General features: G+C 43.1%; 1 protein-coding gene across 1 annotated transcript in view; it reads left to right on the top strand.

Moving 5' to 3' along the window:
- LOC121880591 (ankyrin-2-like) overlaps nt 1–19,740 on the top strand; it is a 116,456-nt gene that overhangs the window by 55,501 nt on the left and 41,215 nt on the right. The window contains exons 38-42 of the mRNA XM_042387913.1: nt 1,775–1,852; nt 2,084–2,215; nt 2,470–2,610; nt 2,731–2,941; nt 3,301–3,379. Coding sequence (XP_042243847.1) covers nt 1,775–1,852; nt 2,084–2,215; nt 2,470–2,610; nt 2,731–2,941; nt 3,301–3,379 — 641 coding nt within the window. The remainder of the gene's footprint in view (nt 1–1,774; nt 1,853–2,083; nt 2,216–2,469; nt 2,611–2,730; nt 2,942–3,300; nt 3,380–19,740) is intronic.

Raw genomic sequence — 19,740 nt, 5'->3', positions numbered from 1 at the left:
GTGCCAGTGACAAAATTCCTACTCCCGAACCCAGAACTCTCGCCACACCCTCAAGTGACAAGTCAGAGAATGAGAAGACACTTTCTAAAGATGATCTGGGCAGCTCCATAGAGGTCCAGCTTGGTTCTCCCACTGCTTCGGAAAGACTCACCAATATTCAAGGTGAAGTTGGAGGCCTTGAAAGCCTTGGTCTAGGTTATCTAGATTCTACCATAGCTGACCTTCAATCAGACCCAATCACAGTTGCCCATTCAGTGCACTCAAAGCAGAGCAATGATTCCTCAGACTCCTCTCCTGATGATGATGATGATGATGATGATGATGATGATGATGATGATGATGATGATGATGATGATGATGATGAGGAGGAGGAGGAAGATGAAGACCAGTGCTCAGTAATAGAGATGTCCTTTTCAGCTGCACAGGCTGGCATCCCAACGCACTACTATCAGGATTCACCTTCACCTTTGGCAATCAAACCAGGCAGCGTAACAAAAGAGGCTAGCCATTTCAAATCAGAAATAACCATGAAAGACTCACAAATATCTGAGCTTGATATGATAGACACAACCTTGGATCGCAGGACTAGATCTGAGACTGATGGTGACACAAGTAAAACCTCTAATAAAGTCAGCAGGAGTTATTCTGACAGTACTCAACCTAGTAATAAATCCAACCTTTCCCCCTCCAAACTTCCTGTCTTGATGAAGAAGAAACTTCTAGCTCATACAATCTCCTCGACCTCCACCCAAATGAAAGAAATCAAATTATCTAAGACTACAGAAACATCTGTTAGGTCTTCATTGGATACTGATGATATAAGCAGTGCTAGTCACAGGAGTCCAGATTCTGTTATCTTCACATACAACATCCCAGCCTCACACAGTTCTGATTGTGATGGCAATCCTTTGACGAGTGTGCAACCATCTTCTGGTACAGAGAATGTATTTGAATCCAGGCCTGCCTGGGATGACACAGTGGAAACTCAGATGCAGAGAATCATCGATGACCAAACTCCAGTATGTACGCCAGGTATGGCCAGACCTACACAGGCTTTTGCTTTCCTATCTATTCTCCTCGACAGCAAGACCCTTTTTCCTCTTCCTAAGAACATAATGCCACCATTAGTCATTTTGTGTTGTTTTCATGTGTTTTGTCTTGTCTCATCTTGCATTGTTTTCTTGTCTGTTCTGTGTGTGTGTGTGTGTGTGTGTGTGTGTGTGTGTGTGTGTGTGTGTGTGTGTGTGTGTGTGTGTGTGTGTGTGCTGTGATGGTTTGCATGTTGGTGAGTTACTTTTCCATCTGTTTGTGAATGTACAATCTCAAGATTGAATGGCCATGTTAAAGAAGTAGTAGTTTAAACAATTTTGATGCAGACTCCCACTGTTGTATTGGTATATGTAATACTAATATAGCTTTACTAATATTAGCATGCATTTCACCTAATCAGCAGATCAGTGTCATTGCTTACACAGATAAAAAATATTACGTACTAACTGTGACCAAATATTAATCTGTAAACAAGTCAGCTCCTTTTTAGAGTGACAAATCCAACATTTATGTTATCATCCATGTCAACATCACAGATCCACATTTAATTTCAGAGTATTACAGCCCATAACATAGAGCCCTCAACAAATCTACACTTCTAAAATATATTTTACATGACTGGTACCTGCAATGTGGAAAAAATACTAAGTTAATGGAATTTTACACCTTGAAGTGTTGACCATAATGTTAAATTTGAATGTTTGGCTCTGGCGGTATTTTTTAGTGGATTGGCAGGATGATGCTGACAGGAAAGAGGAGACATTAGCTATCATTGCAGACCTTCTTGGGTTCAGCTGGACTGGTAAGTGTCAAATGTTATAATTCTCTATTTTTCAATCTAAATTTCAAAATATTTCACTCAGTGCAATTAAGGGAGAGGTAATATATAGTGTGTTTTGTCTGAATTGAAACTTGAACTGGAGGAATATCCGTAAAGTTTATATGGGTGTAATCATGTTCTAGCAGCAAAACACAAAATATGTTTAACCATTTCTTATTTTTTCATCCCTTGTTGTGTTATCCATCACCCCAGAGCTGGCAAGGGAACTGGAATTCAGTGAGGATGACATCCAATTAGTGAGAACAGAGAATCCCAATTCACTCCAAGAGCAGAGCCATGCCTTGCTGCAGCGTTGGGTTGAGCGGGAGGGCAAACATGCCACAGGTCCATGGTGTTTTGGTCTGACAGATTTTAATTGACATTTTACTAGCATCAGTCACTACAATACTTCTGATCCTGTAAACATTGCTAATTTGTTTGAAGATACTGGATGCACTATTAGCTTTTTGAATCAAATGATTTGTGTATTTAGTAGACCTATATTCATAGATTCAGTGTAATCTTATAATTGCATTTTTTTGTCATGTTCATTGAATGCTTTTCCAAAGTCTATCAATGACTGATAAATTCCTCCACAGAGGACTGTCTGATTAAGAGACTGACCAAGATCAACCGCATGGATATCGTCCATCTTATTGAAACCCAGATGAACAAGTCAGTTCAAGAGCAAACATCTAGAACTTATGCAGAGATAGAGAAGACACTGGATCACAGTGAAGGTAGTCACACCTCTAAATACTCAATACAGCAACCAGTTCGCAGGCTCTATCTAACATCTAACTCTAACCTATTTGTATGTTCGCTTGCACTCTAATTCATCACATTTGTGTATTTTTCAGTGTCAGTAGCCCTATCTTCAGTGCAAGAGGATGCAGACAGCCCCAGAGTCGTAAGAAGGGTGGAGTCAGACCGCAGACCGCCCCCAGCTGTTTCTGAAGAGGACCTCTCAGTTGCTTCCCTACTGGATATTCCTTCCTGGGCAGAGCCTGTTGGACACACCCATTCTGAGAGCATGCATGGTGACCTGTTGGAGGAGCTTGAGATCCCACAGTAAATTATTAATTTCAAATGATTCCTGAATCTGCAACATACATTGGCAGTGTCATGTACTATAATGTCATTTGACGCACTTCAATTGACACCCATAGCACACACAAGACATGCCATAAAGACAGAAGAAGTAGTCAAAACTGCTGCTTTTCTGGAGGGTTGACACATCTCAACCTTGCAAAATAGCAACATTGCCAAATCCAGTGCCATTGCCACTACCAGTGCGGGAAAACAATGGGTGCAGGTGTTTACCCTGCATCCATTGTTAGTGGGTTTGTTAGTGGTTTTTTTTAGATATCTTTGAAATTTCACATTCATGAAGTCATATTTTCTGACCTAGTCCGCTTCTTGTGTTACAGTGAATTGAACCCTAATCTGTGGACCTCGGAGGATGTAATTACACAAGAACCTACAAGTTATGACAACTTGGATGAGCAAGTAAGTACGCTTCCCAATTCAAAAGAAGCAGCAATGAGAAGCCAAGCAACTCAGGTTTATGACTCCTCGGACAAAGTGAAAGACCAACAAGGTTGCCACAGTATTGAAGTTCATTTCTTGAAGGCTTTCCAGGGTGGTACTCAGTGCCAAGTCAAAGATGAATGCAGCCATACTTTACCACTGAAGCAGTGTGGTTATGAAGATGAGCAAGGCCAATCACCTGAAATTCAGAAGTCACCATCATCTATATCAATCAGAGACTTTAGTCTGAGCCTATCAGAGTCAGACCAAGCTGAGACTGACTTCAGTGAGCTTTGTGACAAGTTCAGCTTTACGCCACAGCTTGACAATAAAAACACAGTTAAAACCATTGTCAGAAGACTTTCTGACCCTAACCTGTTAGCGTTGCCACCAGAGGACCACCAAGCAACTCTGGCCATGACTGAGGATGACACAGACGTAGATCAGAAAAGCAGGGTCACACAGAAGTGTATTGATAAGGTCACAGCCCAATTCTTCAAAGTACAGCATGGTCATGACAAGATCCCACAGGTTCCAGGTGTGGACTTGGGCTTCAAACCCTTCAAGCCAAGCAAAGAAGAAAACACAATATCCCAATCATACAGTAGTGGGTGTCCGAAAAACATGTCCTTCATTGATGATGATGAGGATGATGTCTGGTCAATTAAACCCATTATTGCTACAGCTAAGTACAGCATGGTGGAACATAGTAAAAACATTCAAAAGAAGGTTCAAAAGACCATTTTGCCTGATAGTCTGAGAACCAGTGACCCTGCTCACATGGCCTGTGACTCAACTGAGAACTATAATTACTGTTCTGTTAGTCCAGACAGTGATTATGTCATAGAAAGGGCAATGGCACCCCACATTTCTGAACCTAAGGTTGCCTCATCCAGCCTTTATCTGCCTATATGTGTACCACAGTCACCTGAGCAAGATGCAACATTACCTTACACTTTTATAGAGTACAAACCTTTGACCCCTGATTCTTTGGCATCTGAGAAGAAGTGTGGCTCATTTTCACCTCTTTATGAAAGGGGTCACTTACCTGCAGAGACATTGATATTAAATGACCCCATACCTAGACTGTCATCCCCTGAATCTGTCATGTCACTTAGTGATTATAGGGCAATGTCACCTGACTCTCCTCGGGGCAAGAAAAAGGGCTTACCTGCAGACTTTACCAGTATATTGGATGACAGGCGGGCACTCTCTCCAAGGTCTGATGCATGTAGTTCACCAGAAGTGAACATAAATGAAAATGAAGTACACCCCTATCAATCACATATATATGAATGTGAACCACTACTTGGTTCAAAAGATTTTGTAGTTTCACACAACCTTGGCTCTGAGTCCTTTGAGTCTAGGAATAAGTCCAGGCCACTGTCCCCTGACTCTCAAGTGTCTAAATATTGTCCACCTATACCTGAAGGCGTACTGATACAGGGAGAGCTCAGAGTGTTATCACCTGTGACATCAGAGATTCAGTGTGATGAGTTTTTGCTGGAAGATTCCTCTGTCAATAGGACATTATCACCTGGACATGGAATGTCAGACATGGATTGCAGACCATCCTCACCAGAATCTCAGTCTTCTCAGTGTAGTTTCTCATTTCTTGAACTCTTGCTCTCTGAACAAACCCGTGCCCAACTTATGAGTCAATACTGTAATTATTTTTTACTGTATTCAGGGGTAAATCCACCGTCACCCCTCCTGATGTCAGCTCCTTACACCACATTCTGTGGTGAGGAAGTAGATCAGGGTACCTCTTTGACACCAGAATTAGTAGCTTCAGATCACAATCCTCCACTCCCTCAGGAGTCTGTCACATCAAGTGACTGTCTCCCTTCAGATTTGTCAGTTTCAAAGCACAAGCCTGTGAAATATGATTTGCAAGATTCTATGAATACTCCTTTATCACTTCTTGATGAATGGCGTGATGAAAACAGCCCAGATACAACTGATTCAGTGTCATTTAATGCAAAAACTGATGAAAGGGGGCCTTTGTTTACAGATCCTGTTTCATCTGCAAAATGTCTTTCACATACAAATGTTAAAATTATTAGTATTGAAGGTTTAGACAGTTCAATCAAGACAGAAAAATCTTTTCAGTTTCAGCCACTATCATCTGAAGCCGCAGAGCCAGAGATGGAAAGCAATCAATCTTTCATTGATTACTGGTTTTCAAAGTTGGAATCAGAATCTTCTAGCTACGTAGCATCACCACGTCAGTCAGATAATGTTTTAACAAACATTGGAGAAAACACTTTAGAAAGCAATAAGAAGCAGTCCACAAATTTCTGTCGAATGGAAAACTTATCCAAAACACACGCTTGTTCAGATGTCACATATCAGAAACCATCTGATGAAACTTGTCATAAATTCTCACATCTTCAGTCACCCAAACCAATGGTGTTTAACATTGTAGAAAGACCAAAATACATTTTAGACTTTCATAGTAAAATAGCTCCAACATCAATCACAGGGGAGTTATTGAATAAATCAGTACCTTCCACTTTTGACATTTTACTACATCAGGATTGGTTGGACGATTTTGGACCATCCTCCCCAGAATCTGTATCATCACTTGATCAGCATTCTTTGTCTCCTCACATAATATTGAACCAACTGACAGGTCAAAATTGTGACTATTACTTATTGTACTCCGAAAAAAGACCACAATCACCTCTTTCAACATTGTCAGATGTTGAATATTTAGAACTTTATCAGGAAGACTTCATTGAGGGCAACAGAACAGATTCTCCAGATTCTGTTTCTTCACAGGACAAAGCTGAAAAACACAGTGTTACCGTATTTGCATCCCAACCTCATCCTGGTATAAGATTTCTTACATATGCAGATGTTGTGCGAGGCAGTACACATGAGTCAGTGGCATCTGTAACTGATCATAGGTCCCTCTCTCCTGACTCTCCTATTCTTCAATTCAAATCGCCCCATATTTCTTACGATGTAGAATTGTCAAGATACAGGTCGTTTACACCAGATTCAACAATTTCGGACTGGGAAGGTACCGATTTGTGTCTGGAAAGCCTCTTTGTTCAGACCAGACCAGAGTCCCCGCAGTCAGATTCATCAGACTTTGAACTTGATAAATTCTTTAGTAGCAGGGCATTGTCTCCAGACTCACCTGTTCCTCAGTTCATTTCGCGCCATATTGCTAACGATGTGGAATTTTTAAGGTACAGGTCGTTTACGCCAGAATCAACAATTTCGGACTGGGAAAGCGCTGATTTGTGTCTGGAAACTCTCTTTGATCAGACCAGACCAGAGTCCCCACAGTCAGATTCATCAGACTTTGAACTTGAAAAGTTCTTTAGTAGCAGGGCATTGTCTCCAGACTCACCTATTCCTCAGTTCAGATTGCCCCATATTGGGTATGATGGGGAATTGTCAAGGTACAGGTCTTTTACACCAGAATCATCAATTTCGGACTGGGAGGGTACCGATTTGTGTCTGGAAACCCTCTTTGATCAAACCAGATCAGAGTCCCCACAGTCAGTTTTATCAGAGTTTGAACTTGATAAGTTCTTTAGTAGCAGAGCGTTGTCCCCGGAATCTGTGTCTTCCGATTTTGACTTTTCGCTCCTTCAGGACTGGTTGGTAGACTTTAGACCATCCTCCCCGGAATCTGTGGCATCAGTTGAGCAGCATTCTTTTTCTCCTCACATGACATTTGGCCAGATGAAGGGTCAATGTTGTGACTATTATTTACGCCACTCTGAAAGTAGACCACAGTCACCTCTGTCAACATTGTCAGATGTTGAGTATTTAGGACTTTGTCTGGAAGAGTCGTTTGAGGACAACAGACCAGATTCGCCAGATTCTGTTTCTTCACAGGACAAGGCTGAAAAACACAGTGTTACCGTATTTGCATCCCAACCTCATCCTGGTATAAGATTTCTTACATATGCAGATGTTGTGCGAGGCAGTACACATGAGTCAGTGGCATCTGTAACTGATCATAGGTCCCTCTCTCCTGACTCTCCTATTCTTCAATTCAAATCGCCCCATATTTCTTACGATGTAGAATTGTCAAGATACAGGTCGTTTACACCAGATTCAACAATTTCGGACTGGGAAGGTACCGATTTGTGTCTGGAAAGCCTCTTTGTTCAGACCAGACCAGAGTCCCCGCAGTCAGATTCATCAGACTTTGAACTTGATAAATTCTTTAGTAGCAGGGCATTGTCTCCAGACTCACCTGTTCCTCAGTTCATTTCGCGCCATATTGCTAACGATGTGGAATTTTTAAGGTACAGGTCGTTTACGCCAGAATCAACAATTTCGGACTGGGAAAGCGCTGATTTGTGTCTGGAAACTCTCTTTGATCAGACCAGACCAGAGTCCCCACAGTCAGATTCATCAGACTTTGAACTTGAAAAGTTCTTTAGTAGCAGGGCGTTGTCTCCAGACTCACCTATTCCTCAGTTCAGATTGCCCCATATTGGGTATGATGGGGAATTGTCAAGGTACAGGTCTTTTACACCAGAATCATCAATTTCGGACTGGGAGGGTACCGATTTGTGTCTGGAAACCCTCTTTGATCAAACCAGATCAGAGTCCCCACAGTCAGTTTTATCAGAGTTTGAACTTGATAAGTTCTTTAGTAGCAGAGCGTTGTCCCCGGAATCTGTGTCTTCCGATTTTGACTTTTCGCTCCTTCAGGACTGGTTGGTAGACTTTAGACCATCCTCCCCGGAATCTGTGGCATCAGTTGAGCAGCATTCTTTTTCTCCTCACATGACATTTGGCCAGATGAAGGGTCAATGTTGTGACTATTATTTACGCCACTCTGAAAGTAGACCACAGTCACCTCTGTCAACATTGTCAGATGTTGAGTATTTAGGACTTTGTCTGGAAGAGTCGTTTGAGGACAACAGACCAGATTCGCCAGATTCTGTTTCTTCACAGGACAAAGCTGAAAAACACAGTGTTACCGTATTTGCATCCCAACCACATCCTGGTATAAGATTTCTTACATATGCAGATGTTGTGCGAGGCAGTACACATGAGTCAGTGGCATCTGTAACTGATCATAGGTCCCTCTCTCCTGACTCTCCTATTCTTCAATTCAAATCGCCCCATATTTCTTACGATGTAGAATTGTCAAGATACAGGTCGTTTACACCAGATTCAACAATTTCGGACTGGGAAGGTACCGATTTGTGTCTGGAAAGCCTCTTTGTTCAGACCAGACCAGAGTCCCCGCAGTCAGATTCATCAGACTTTGAACTTGATAAATTCTTTAGTAGCAGGGCATTGTCTCCAGACTCACCTGTTCCTCAGTTCATTTCGCGCCATATTGCTAACGATGTGGAATTTTTAAGGTACAGGTCGTTTACGCCAGAATCAACAATTTCGGACTGGGAAAGCGCTGATTTGTGTCTGGAAACTCTCTTTGATCAGACCAGACCAGAGTCCCCACAGTCAGATTCATCAGACTTTGAACTTGAAAAGTTCTTTAGTAGCAGGGCATTGTCTCCAGACTCACCTATTCCTCAGTTCAGATTGCCCCATATTGGGTATGATGGGGAATTGTCAAGGTACAGGTCTTTTACACCAGAATCATCAATTTCGGACTGGGAGGGTACCGATTTGTGTCTGGAAACCCTCTTTGATCAAACCAGATCAGAGTCCCCACAGTCAGTTTTATCAGAGTTTGAACTTGATAAGTTCTTTAGTAGCAGAGCGTTGTCCCCGGAATCTGTGTCTTCCGATTTTGACTTTTCGCTCCTTCAGGACTGGTTGGTAGACTTTAGACCATCCTCCCCGGAATCTGTGGCATCAGTTGAGCAGCATTCTTTTTCTCCTCACATGACATTTGGCCAGATGAAGGGTCAATGTTGTGACTATTATTTACGCCACTCTGAAAGTAGACCACAGTCACCTCTGTCAACATTGTCAGATGTTGAGTATTTAGGACTTTGTCTGGAAGAGTCGTTTGAGGACAACAGACCAGATTCGCCAGATTCTGTTTCTTCACAGGACAAAGCTGAAAAACACAGTGTTACCGTATTTGCATCCCAACCACATCCTGGTATAAGATTTCTTACATATGCAGATGTTGTGCGAGGCAGTACACATGAGTCAGTGGCATCTGTAACTGATCATAGGTCCCTCTCTCCTGACTCTCCTATTCTTCAATTCAAATCGCCCCATATTTCTTACGATGTAGAATTGTCAAGATACAGGTCGTTTACACCAGATTCAACAATTTCGGACTGGGAAGGTACCGATTTGTGTCTGGAAAGCCTCTTTGTTCAGACCAGACCAGAGTCCCCGCAGTCAGATTCATCAGACTTTGAACTTGATAAATTCTTTAGTAGCAGGGCATTGTCTCCAGACTCACCTGTTCCTCAGTTCATTTCGCGCCATATTGCTAACGATGTGGAATTTTTAAGGTACAGGTCGTTTACGCCAGAATCAACAATTTCGGACTGGGAAAGCGCTGATTTGTGTCTGGAAACTCTCTTTGATCAGACCAGACCAGAGTCCCCACAGTCAGATTCATCAGACTTTGAACTTGAAAAGTTCTTTAGTAGCAGGGCATTGTCTCCAGACTCACCTATTCCTCAGTTCAGATTGCCCCATATTGGGTATGATGGGGAATTGTCAAGGTACAGGTCTTTTACACCAGAATCATCAATTTCGGACTGGGAGGGTACCGATTTGTGTCTGGAAACCCTCTTTGATCAAACCAGATCAGAGTCCCCACAGTCAGTTTTATCAGAGTTTGAACTTGATAAGTTCTTTAGTAGCAGAGCGTTGTCCCCGGAATCTGTGTCTTCCGATTTTGACTTTTCGCTCCTTCAGGACTGGTTGGTAGACTTTAGACCATCCTCCCCGGAATCTGTGGCATCAGTTGAGCAGCATTCTTTTTCTCCTCACATGACATTTGGCCAGATGAAGGGTCAATGTTGTGACTATTATTTACGCCACTCTGAAAGTAGACCACAGTCACCTCTGTCAACATTGTCAGATGTTGAGTATTTAGGACTTTGTCTGGAAGAGTCGTTTGAGGACAACAGACCAGATTCGCCAGATTCTGTTTCTTCACAGGACAAAGCTGAAAAACACAGTGTTACCGTATTTGCATCCCAACCACATCCTGGTATAAGATTTCTTACATATGCAGATGTTGTGCGAGGCAGTACACATGAGTCAGTGGCATCTGTAACTGATCATAGGTCCCTCTCTCCTGACTCTCCTATTCTTCAATTCAAATCGCCCCATATTTCTTACGATGTAGAATTGTCAAGATACAGGTCGTTTACACCAGATTCAACAATTTCGGACTGGGAAGGTACCGATTTGTGTCTGGAAAGCCTCTTTGTTCAGACCAGACCAGAGTCCCCGCAGTCAGATTCATCAGACTTTGAACTTGATAAATTCTTTAGTAGCAGGGCATTGTCTCCAGACTCACCTGTTCCTCAGTTCATTTCGCGCCATATTGCTAACGATGTGGAATTTTTAAGGTACAGGTCGTTTACGCCAGAATCAACAATTTCGGACTGGGAAAGCGCTGATTTGTGTCTGGAAACTCTCTTTGATCAGACCAGACCAGAGTCCCCACAGTCAGATTCATCAGACTTTGAACTTGAAAAGTTCTTTAGTAGCAGGGCATTGTCTCCAGACTCACCTATTCCTCAGTTCAGATTGCCCCATATTGGGTATGATGGGGAATTGTCAAGGTACAGGTCTTTTACACCAGAATCATCAATTTCGGACTGGGAGGGTACCGATTTGTGTCTGGAAACCCTCTTTGATCAAACCAGATCAGAGTCCCCACAGTCAGTTTTATCAGAGTTTGAACTTGATAAGTTCTTTAGTAGCAGAGCGTTGTCCCCGGAATCTGTGTCTTCCGATTTTGACTTTTCGCTCCTTCAGGACTGGTTGGTAGACTTTAGACCATCCTCCCCGGAATCTGTGGCATCAGTTGAGCAGCATTCTTTTTCTCCTCACATGACATTTGGCCAGATGAAGGGTCAATGTTGTGACTATTATTTACGCCACTCTGAAAGTAGACCACAGTCACCTCTGTCAACATTGTCAGATGTTGAGTATTTAGGACTTTGTCTGGAAGAGTCGTTTGAGGACAACAGACCAGATTCGCCAGATTCTGTTTCTTCACAGGACAAAGCTGAAAAACACAGTGTTACCGTATTTGCATCCCAACCACATCCTGGTATAAGATTTCTTACATATGCAGATGTTGTGCGAGGCAGTACACATGAGTCAGTGGCATCTGTAACTGATCATAGGTCCCTCTCTCCTGACTCTCCTATTCTTCAATTCAAATCGCCCCATATTTCTTACGATGTAGAATTGTCAAGATACAGGTCGTTTACACCAGATTCAACAATTTCGGACTGGGAAGGTACCGATTTGTGTCTGGAAAGCCTCTTTGTTCAGACCAGACCAGAGTCCCCGCAGTCAGATTCATCAGACTTTGAACTTGATAAATTCTTTAGTAGCAGGGCATTGTCTCCAGACTCACCTGTTCCTCAGTTCATTTCGCGCCATATTGCTAACGATGTGGAATTTTTAAGGTACAGGTCGTTTACGCCAGAATCAACAATTTCGGACTGGGAAAGCGCTGATTTGTGTCTGGAAACTCTCTTTGATCAGACCAGACCAGAGTCCCCACAGTCAGATTCATCAGACTTTGAACTTGAAAAGTTCTTTAGTAGAAGGGCATTGTCTCCAGACTCACCTATTCCTCAGTTCAGATTGCCCCATATTGGGTATGATGGGGAATTGTCAAGGTACAGGTCTTTTACACCAGAATCATCAATTTCGGACTGGGAGGGTACCGATTTGTGTCTGGAAACCCTCTTTGATCAAACCAGATCAGAGTCCCCACAGTCAGTTTTATCAGAGTTTGAACTTGATAAGTTCTTTAGTAGCAGAGCGTTGTCCCCGGAATCTGTGTCTTCCGATTTTGACTTTTCGCTCCTTCAGGACTGGTTGGTAGACTTTAGACCATCCTCCCCGGAATCTGTGGCATCAGTTGAGCAGCATTCTTTTTCTCCTCACATGACATTTGGCCAGATGAAGGGTCAATGTTGTGACTATTATTTACGCCACTCTGAAAGTAGACCACAGTCACCTCTGTCAACATTGTCAGATGTTGAGTATTTAGGACTTTGTCTGGAAGAGTCGTTTGAGGACAACAGACCAGATTCGCCAGATTCTGTTTCTTCACAGGACAAAGCTGAAAAACACGGTGTTACCGTATTTGCATCCCAACCACATCCTGGTATAAGATTTCTTACATATGCAGATGTTGTGCGAGGCAGTACACATGAGTCAGTGGCATCTGTAACTGATCATAGGTCCCTCTCTCCTGACTCTCCTATTCTTCAATTCAAATCGCCCCATATTTCTTACGATGTAGAATTGTCAAGATACAGGTCGTTTACACCAGATTCAACAATTTCGGACTGGGAAGGTACCGATTTGTGTCTGGAAAGCCTCTTTGTTCAGACCAGACCAGAGTCCCCGCAGTCAGATTCATCAGACTTTGAACTTGATAAATTCTTTAGTAGCAGGGCATTGTCTCCAGACTCACCTGTTCCTCAGTTCATTTCGCGCCATATTGCTAACGATGTGGAATTTTTAAGGTACAGGTCGTTTACGCCAGAATCAACAATTTCGGACTGGGAAAGCGCTGATTTGTGTCTGGAAACTCTCTTTGATCAGACCAGACCAGAGTCCCCACAGTCAGATTCATCAGACTTTGAACTTGAAAAGTTCTTTAGTAGCAGGGCATTGTCTCCAGACTCACCTATTCCTCAGTTCAGATTGCCCCATATTGGGTATGATGGGGAATTGTCAAGGTACAGGTCTTTTACACCAGAATCATCAATTTCGGACTGGGAGGGTACCGATTTGTGTCTGGAAACCCTCTTTGATCAAACCAGATCAGAGTCCCCACAGTCAGTTTTATCAGAGTTTGAACTTGATAAGTTCTTTAGTAGCAGAGCGTTGTCCCCGGAATCTGTGTCTTCCGATTTTGACTTTTCGCTCCTTCAGGACTGGTTGGTAGACTTTAGACCATCCTCCCCGGAATCTGTGGCATCAGTTGAGCAGCATTCTTTTTCTCCTCACATGACATTTGGCCAGATGAAGGGTCAGTGTTGTGACTATTATTTACGCCACTCTGAAAGTAGACCACAGTCACCTCTGTCAACATTGTCAGATGTTGAGAAGTTAGGACTTTGTCTGGAAGAGTCGTTTGAGGACAACAGACCAGATTCGCCAGATTCTGTTTCTTCACAGGACAAAGCTGAAAAACACAGTGTTACCGTATTTGCATCCCAACCACATCCTGGTATAAGATTTCTTACATATGCAGATGTTGTGCGAGGCAGTACACATGAGTCAGTGGCATCTGTAACTGATCATAGGTCCCTCTCTCCTGACTCTCCTATTCTTCAATTCAAATCGCCCCATATTTCTTACGATGTAGAATTGTCAAGATACAGGTCGTTTACACCAGATTCAACAATTTCGGACTGGGAAGGTACCGATTTGTGTCTGGAAAGCCTCTTTGTTCAGACCAGACCAGAGTCCCCGCAGTCAGATTCATCAGACTTTGAACTTGATAAATTCTTTAGTAGCAGGGCATTGTCTCCAGACTCACCTGTTCCTCAGTTCATTTCGCGCCATATTGCTAACGATGTGGAATTTTTAAGGTACAGGTCGTTTACGCCAGAATCAACAATTTCGGACTGGGAAAGCGCTGATTTGTGTCTGGAAACTCTCTTTGATCAGACCAGACCAGAGTCCCCACAGTCAGATTCATCAGACTTTGAACTTGAAAAGTTCTTTAGTAGCAGGGCGTTGTCTCCAGACTCACCTATTCCTCAGTTCAGATTGCCCCATATTGGGTATGATGGGGAATTGTCAAGGTACAGGTCTTTTACACCAGAATCATCAATTTCGGACTGGGAGGGTACCGATTTGTGTCTGGAAACCCTCTTTGATCAAACCAGATCAGAGTCCCCACAGTCAGTTTTATCAGAGTTTGAACTTGATAAGTTCTTTAGTAGCAGAGCGTTGTCCCCGGAATCTGTGTCTTCCGATTTTGACTTTTCGCTCCTTCAGGACTGGTTGGTAGACTTTAGACCATCCTCCCCGGAATCTGTGGCATCAGTTGAGCAGCATTCTTTTTCTCCTCACATGACATTTGGCCAGATGAAGGGTCAATGTTGTGACTATTATTTACGCCACTCTGAAAGTAGACCACAGTCACCTCTGTCAACATTGTCAGATGTTGAGTATTTAGGACTTTGTCTGGAAGAGTCGTTTGAGGACAACAGACCAGATTCGCCAGATTCTGTTTCTTCACAGGACAAAGCTGAAAAACACAGTGTTACCGTATTTGCATCCCAACCACATCCTGGTATAAGATTTCTTACATATGCAGATGTTGTGCGAGGCAGTACACATGAGTCAGTGGCATCTGTAACTGATCATAGGTCCCTCTCTCCTGACTCTCCTATTCTTCAATTCAAATCGCCCCATATTTCTTACGATGTAGAATTGTCAAGATACAGGTCGTTTACACCAGATTCAACAATTTCGGACTGGGAAGGTACCGATTTGTGTCTGGAAAGCCTCTTTGTTCAGACCAGACCAGAGTCCCCGCAGTCAGATTCATCAGACTTTGAACTTGATAAATTCTTTAGTAGCAGGGCATTGTCTCCAGACTCACCTGTTCCTCAGTTCATTTCGCGCCATATTGCTAACGATGTGGAATTTTTAAGGTACAGGTCGTTTACGCCAGAATCAACAATTTCGGACTGGGAAAGCGCTGATTTGTGTCTGGAAACTCTCTTTGATCAGACCAGACCAGAGTCCCCACAGTCAGATTCATCAGACTTTGAACTTGAAAAGTTCTTTAGTAGCAGGGCATTGTCTCCAGACTCACCTATTCCTCAGTTCAGATTGCCCCATATTGGGTATGATGGGGAATTGTCAAGGTACAGGTCTTTTACACCAGAATCATCAATTTCGGACTGGGAGGGTACCGATTTGTGTCTGGAAACCCTCTTTGATCAAACCAGATCAGAGTCCCCACAGTCAGTTTTATCAGAGTTTGAACTTGATAAGTTCTTTAGTAGCAGAGCGTTGTCCCCGGAATCTGTGTCTTCCGATTTTGACTTTTCGCTCCTTCAGGACTGGTTGGTAGACTTTAGACCATCCTCCCCGGAATCTGTGGCATCAGTTGAGCAGCATTCTTTTTCTCCTCACATGACATTTGGCCAGATGAAGGGTCAGTGTTGTGACTATTATTTACGCCACTCTGAAAGTAGACCACAGTCACCTCTGTCAACATTGTCAGATGTTGAGTATTTAGGACTTTGTCTGGAAGAGTCGTTTGAGGACAACAGACCAGATTCGCCAGATTCTGTTTCTTCACAGGACAAAGCTGAAAAACACAGTGTTACCGTATTTGCATCCCAACCACATCCTGGTATAAGATTTCTTACATATGCAGATGTTGTGCGAGGCAGTACACATGAGTCAGTGGCATCTGTAACTGATCATAGGTCCCTCTCTCCTGACTCTCCTATTCTTCAATTCAAATCGCCCCATATTTCTTACGATGTAGAATTGTCAAGATACAGGTCGTTTACACCAGATTCAACAATTTCGGACTGGGAAGGTACCGATTTGTGTCTGGAAAGCCTCTTTGTTCAGACCAGACCAGAGTCCCCGCAGTCAGATTCATCAGACTTTGAACTTGATAAATTCTTTAGTAGCAGGGCATTGTCTCCAGACTCACCTGTTCCTCAGTTCATTTCGCGCCATATTGCTAACGATGTGGAATTTTTAAGGTACAGGTCGTTTACGCCAGAATCAACAATTTCGGACTGGGAAAGCGCTGATTTGTGTCTGGAAACTCTCTTTGATCAGACCAGACCAGAGTCCCCACAGTCAGATTCATCAGACTTTGAACTTGAAAAGTTCTTTAGTAGCAGGGCGTTGTCTCCAGACTCACCTATTCCTCAGTTCAGATTGCCCCATATTGGGTATGATGGGGAATTGTCAAGGTACAGGTCTTTTACACCAGAATCATCAATTTCGGACTGGGAGGGTACCGATTTGTGTCTGGAAACCCTCTTTGATCAAACCAGATCAGAGTCCCCACAGTCAGTTTTATCAGAGTTTGAACTTGATAAGTTCTTTAGTAGCAGAGCGTTGTCCCCGGAATCTGTGTCTTCCGATTTTGACTTTTCGCTCCTTCAGGACTGGTTGGTAGACTTTAGACCATCCTCCCCGGAATCTGTGGCATCAGTTGAGCAGCATTCTTTTTCTCCTCACATGACATTTGGCCAGATGAAGGGTCAATGTTGTGACTATTATTTACGCCACTCTGAAAGTAGACCACAGTCACCTCTGTCAACATTGTCAGATGTTGAGTATTTAGGACTTTGTCTGGAAGAGTCGTTTGAGGACAACAGACCAGATTCGCCAGATTCTGTTTCTTCACAGGACAAAGCTGAAAAACACAGTGTTACCGTATTTGCATCCCAACCACATCCTGGTATAAGATTTCTTACATATGCAGATGTTGTGCGAGGCAGTACACATGAGTCAGTGGCATCTGTAACTGATCATAGGTCCCTCTCTCCTGACTCTCCTATTCTTCAATTCAAATCGCCCCATATTTCTTACGATGTAGAATTGTCAAGATACAGGTCGTTTACACCAGATTCAACAATTTCGGACTGGGAAGGTACCGATTTGTGTCTGGAAAGCCTCTTTGTTCAGACCAGACCAGAGTCCCCGCAGTCAGATTCATCAGACTTTGAACTTGATAAATTCTTTAGTAGCAGGGCATTGTCTCCAGACTCACCTGTTCCTCAGTTCATTTCGCGCCATATTGCTAACGATGTGGAATTTTTAAGGTACAGGTCGTTTACGCCAGAATCAACAATTTCGGACTGGGAAAGCGCTGATTTGTGTCTGGAAACTCTCTTTGATCAGACCAGACCAGAGTCCCCACAGTCAGATTCATCAGACTTTGAACTTGAAAAGTTCTTTAGTAGCAGGGCATTGTCTCCAGACTCACCTATTCCTCAGTTCAGATTGCCCCATATTGGGTATGATGGGGAATTGTCAAGGTACAGGTCTTTTACACCAGAATCATCAATTTCGGACTGGGAGGGTACCGATTTGTGTCTGGAAACCCTCTTTGATCAAACCAGATCAGAGTCCCCACAGTCAGTTTTATCAGAGTTTGAACTTGATAAGTTCTTTAGTAGCAGAGCGTTGTCCCCGGAATCTGTGTCTTCCGATTTTGACTTTTCGCTCCTTCAGGACTGGTTGGTAGACTTTAGACCATCCTCCCCGGAATCTGTGGCATCAGTTGAGCAGCATTCTTTTTCTCCTCACATGACATTTGGCCAGATGAAGGGTCAATGTTGTGACTATTATTTACGCCACTCTGAAAGTAGACCACAGTCACCTCTGTCAACATTGTCAGATGTTGAGTATTTAGGACTTTGTCTGGAAGAGTCGTTTGAGGACAACAGACCAGATTCGCCAGATTCTGTTTCTTCACAGGACAAAGCTGAAAAACACAGTGTTACCGTATTTGCATCCCAACCACATCCTGGTATAAGATTTCTTACATATGCAGATGTTGTGCGAGGCAGTACACATGAGTCAGTGGCATCTGTAACTGATCATAGGTCCCTCTCTCCTGACTCTCCTATTCTTCAATTCAAATCGCCCCATATTTCTTACGATGTAGAATTGTCAAGATACAGGTCGTTTACACCAGATTCAACAATTTCGGACTGGGAAGGTACCGATTTGTGTCTGGAAAGCCTCTTTGTTCAGACCAGACCAGAGTCCCCGCAGTCAGATTCATCAGACTTTGAACTTGATAAATTCTTTAGTAGCAGGGCATTGTCTCCAGACTCACCTGTTCCTCAGTTCATTTCGCGCCATATTGCTAACGATGTGGAATTTTTAAGGTACAGGTCGTTTACGCCAGAATCAACAATTTCGGACTGGGAAAGCGCTGATTTGTGTCTGGAAACTCTCTTTGATCAGACCAGACCAGAGTCCCCACAGTCAGATTCATCAGACTTTGAACTTGAAAAGTTCTTTAGTAGAAGGGCATTGTCTCCAGACTCACCTATTCCTCAGTTCAGATTGCCCCATATTGGGTATGATGGGGAATTGTCAAGGTACAGGTCTTTTACACCAGAATCATCAATTTCGGACTGGGAGGGTACCGATTTGTGTCTGGAAACCCTCTTTGATCAAACCAGATCAGAGTCCCCACAGTCAGTTTTATCAGAGTTTGAACTTGATAAGTTCTTTAGTAGCAGAGCGTTGTCCCCGGAATCTGTGTCTTCCGATTTTGACTTTTCGCTCCTTCAGGACTGGTTGGTAGACTTTAGACCATCCTCCCCGGAATCTGTGGCATCAGTTGAGCAGCATTCTTTTTCTCCTCACATGACATTTGGCCAGATGAAGGGTCAATGTTGTGACTATTATTTACGCCACTCTGAAAGTAGACCACAGTCACCTCTGTCAACATTGTCAGATGTTGAGTATTTAGGACTTTGTCTGGAAGAGTCGTTTGAGGACAACAGACCAGATTCGCCAGATTCTGTTTCTTCACAGGACAAAGCTGAAAAACACGGTGTTACCGTATTTGCATCCCAACCACATCCTGGTATAAGATTTCTTACATATGCAGATGTTGTGCGAGGCAGTACACATGAGTCAGTGGCATCTGTAACTGATCATAGGTCCCTCTCTCCTGACTCTCCTATTCTTCAATTCAAATCGCCCCATATTTCTTACGATGTAGAATTGTCAAGATACAGGTCGTTTACACCAGATTCAACAATTTCGGACTGGGAAGGTACCGATTTGTGTCTGGAAAGCCTCTTTGTTCAGACCAGACCAGAGTCCCCGCAGTCAGATTCATCAGACTTTGAACTTGATAAATTCTTTAGTAGCAGGGCATTGTCTCCAGACTCACCTGTTCCTCAGTTCATTTCGCGCCATATTGCTAACGATGTGGAATTTTTAAGGTACAGGTCGTTTACGCCAGAATCAACAATTTCGGACTGGGAAAGCGCTGATTTGTGTCTGGAAACTCTCTTTGATCAGACCAGACCAGAGTCCCCACAGTCAGATTCATCAGACTTTGAACTTGAAAAGTTCTTTAGTAGCAGGGCATTGTCTCCAGACTCACCTATTCCTCAGTTCAGATTGCCCCATATTGGGTATGATGGGGAATTGTCAAGGTACAGGTCTTTTACACCAGAATCATCAATTTCGGA

Source organism: Thunnus maccoyii, chromosome 2, assembly GCF_910596095.1.
Source record: "Thunnus maccoyii chromosome 2, fThuMac1.1, whole genome shotgun sequence".
Classification (NCBI taxonomy): Eukaryota; Metazoa; Chordata; class Actinopteri; order Scombriformes; family Scombridae; genus Thunnus; species Thunnus maccoyii.
Note: the sequence above shows the minus strand (reverse complement) of the source record. Positions and strands in the feature narration are given on the sequence as shown.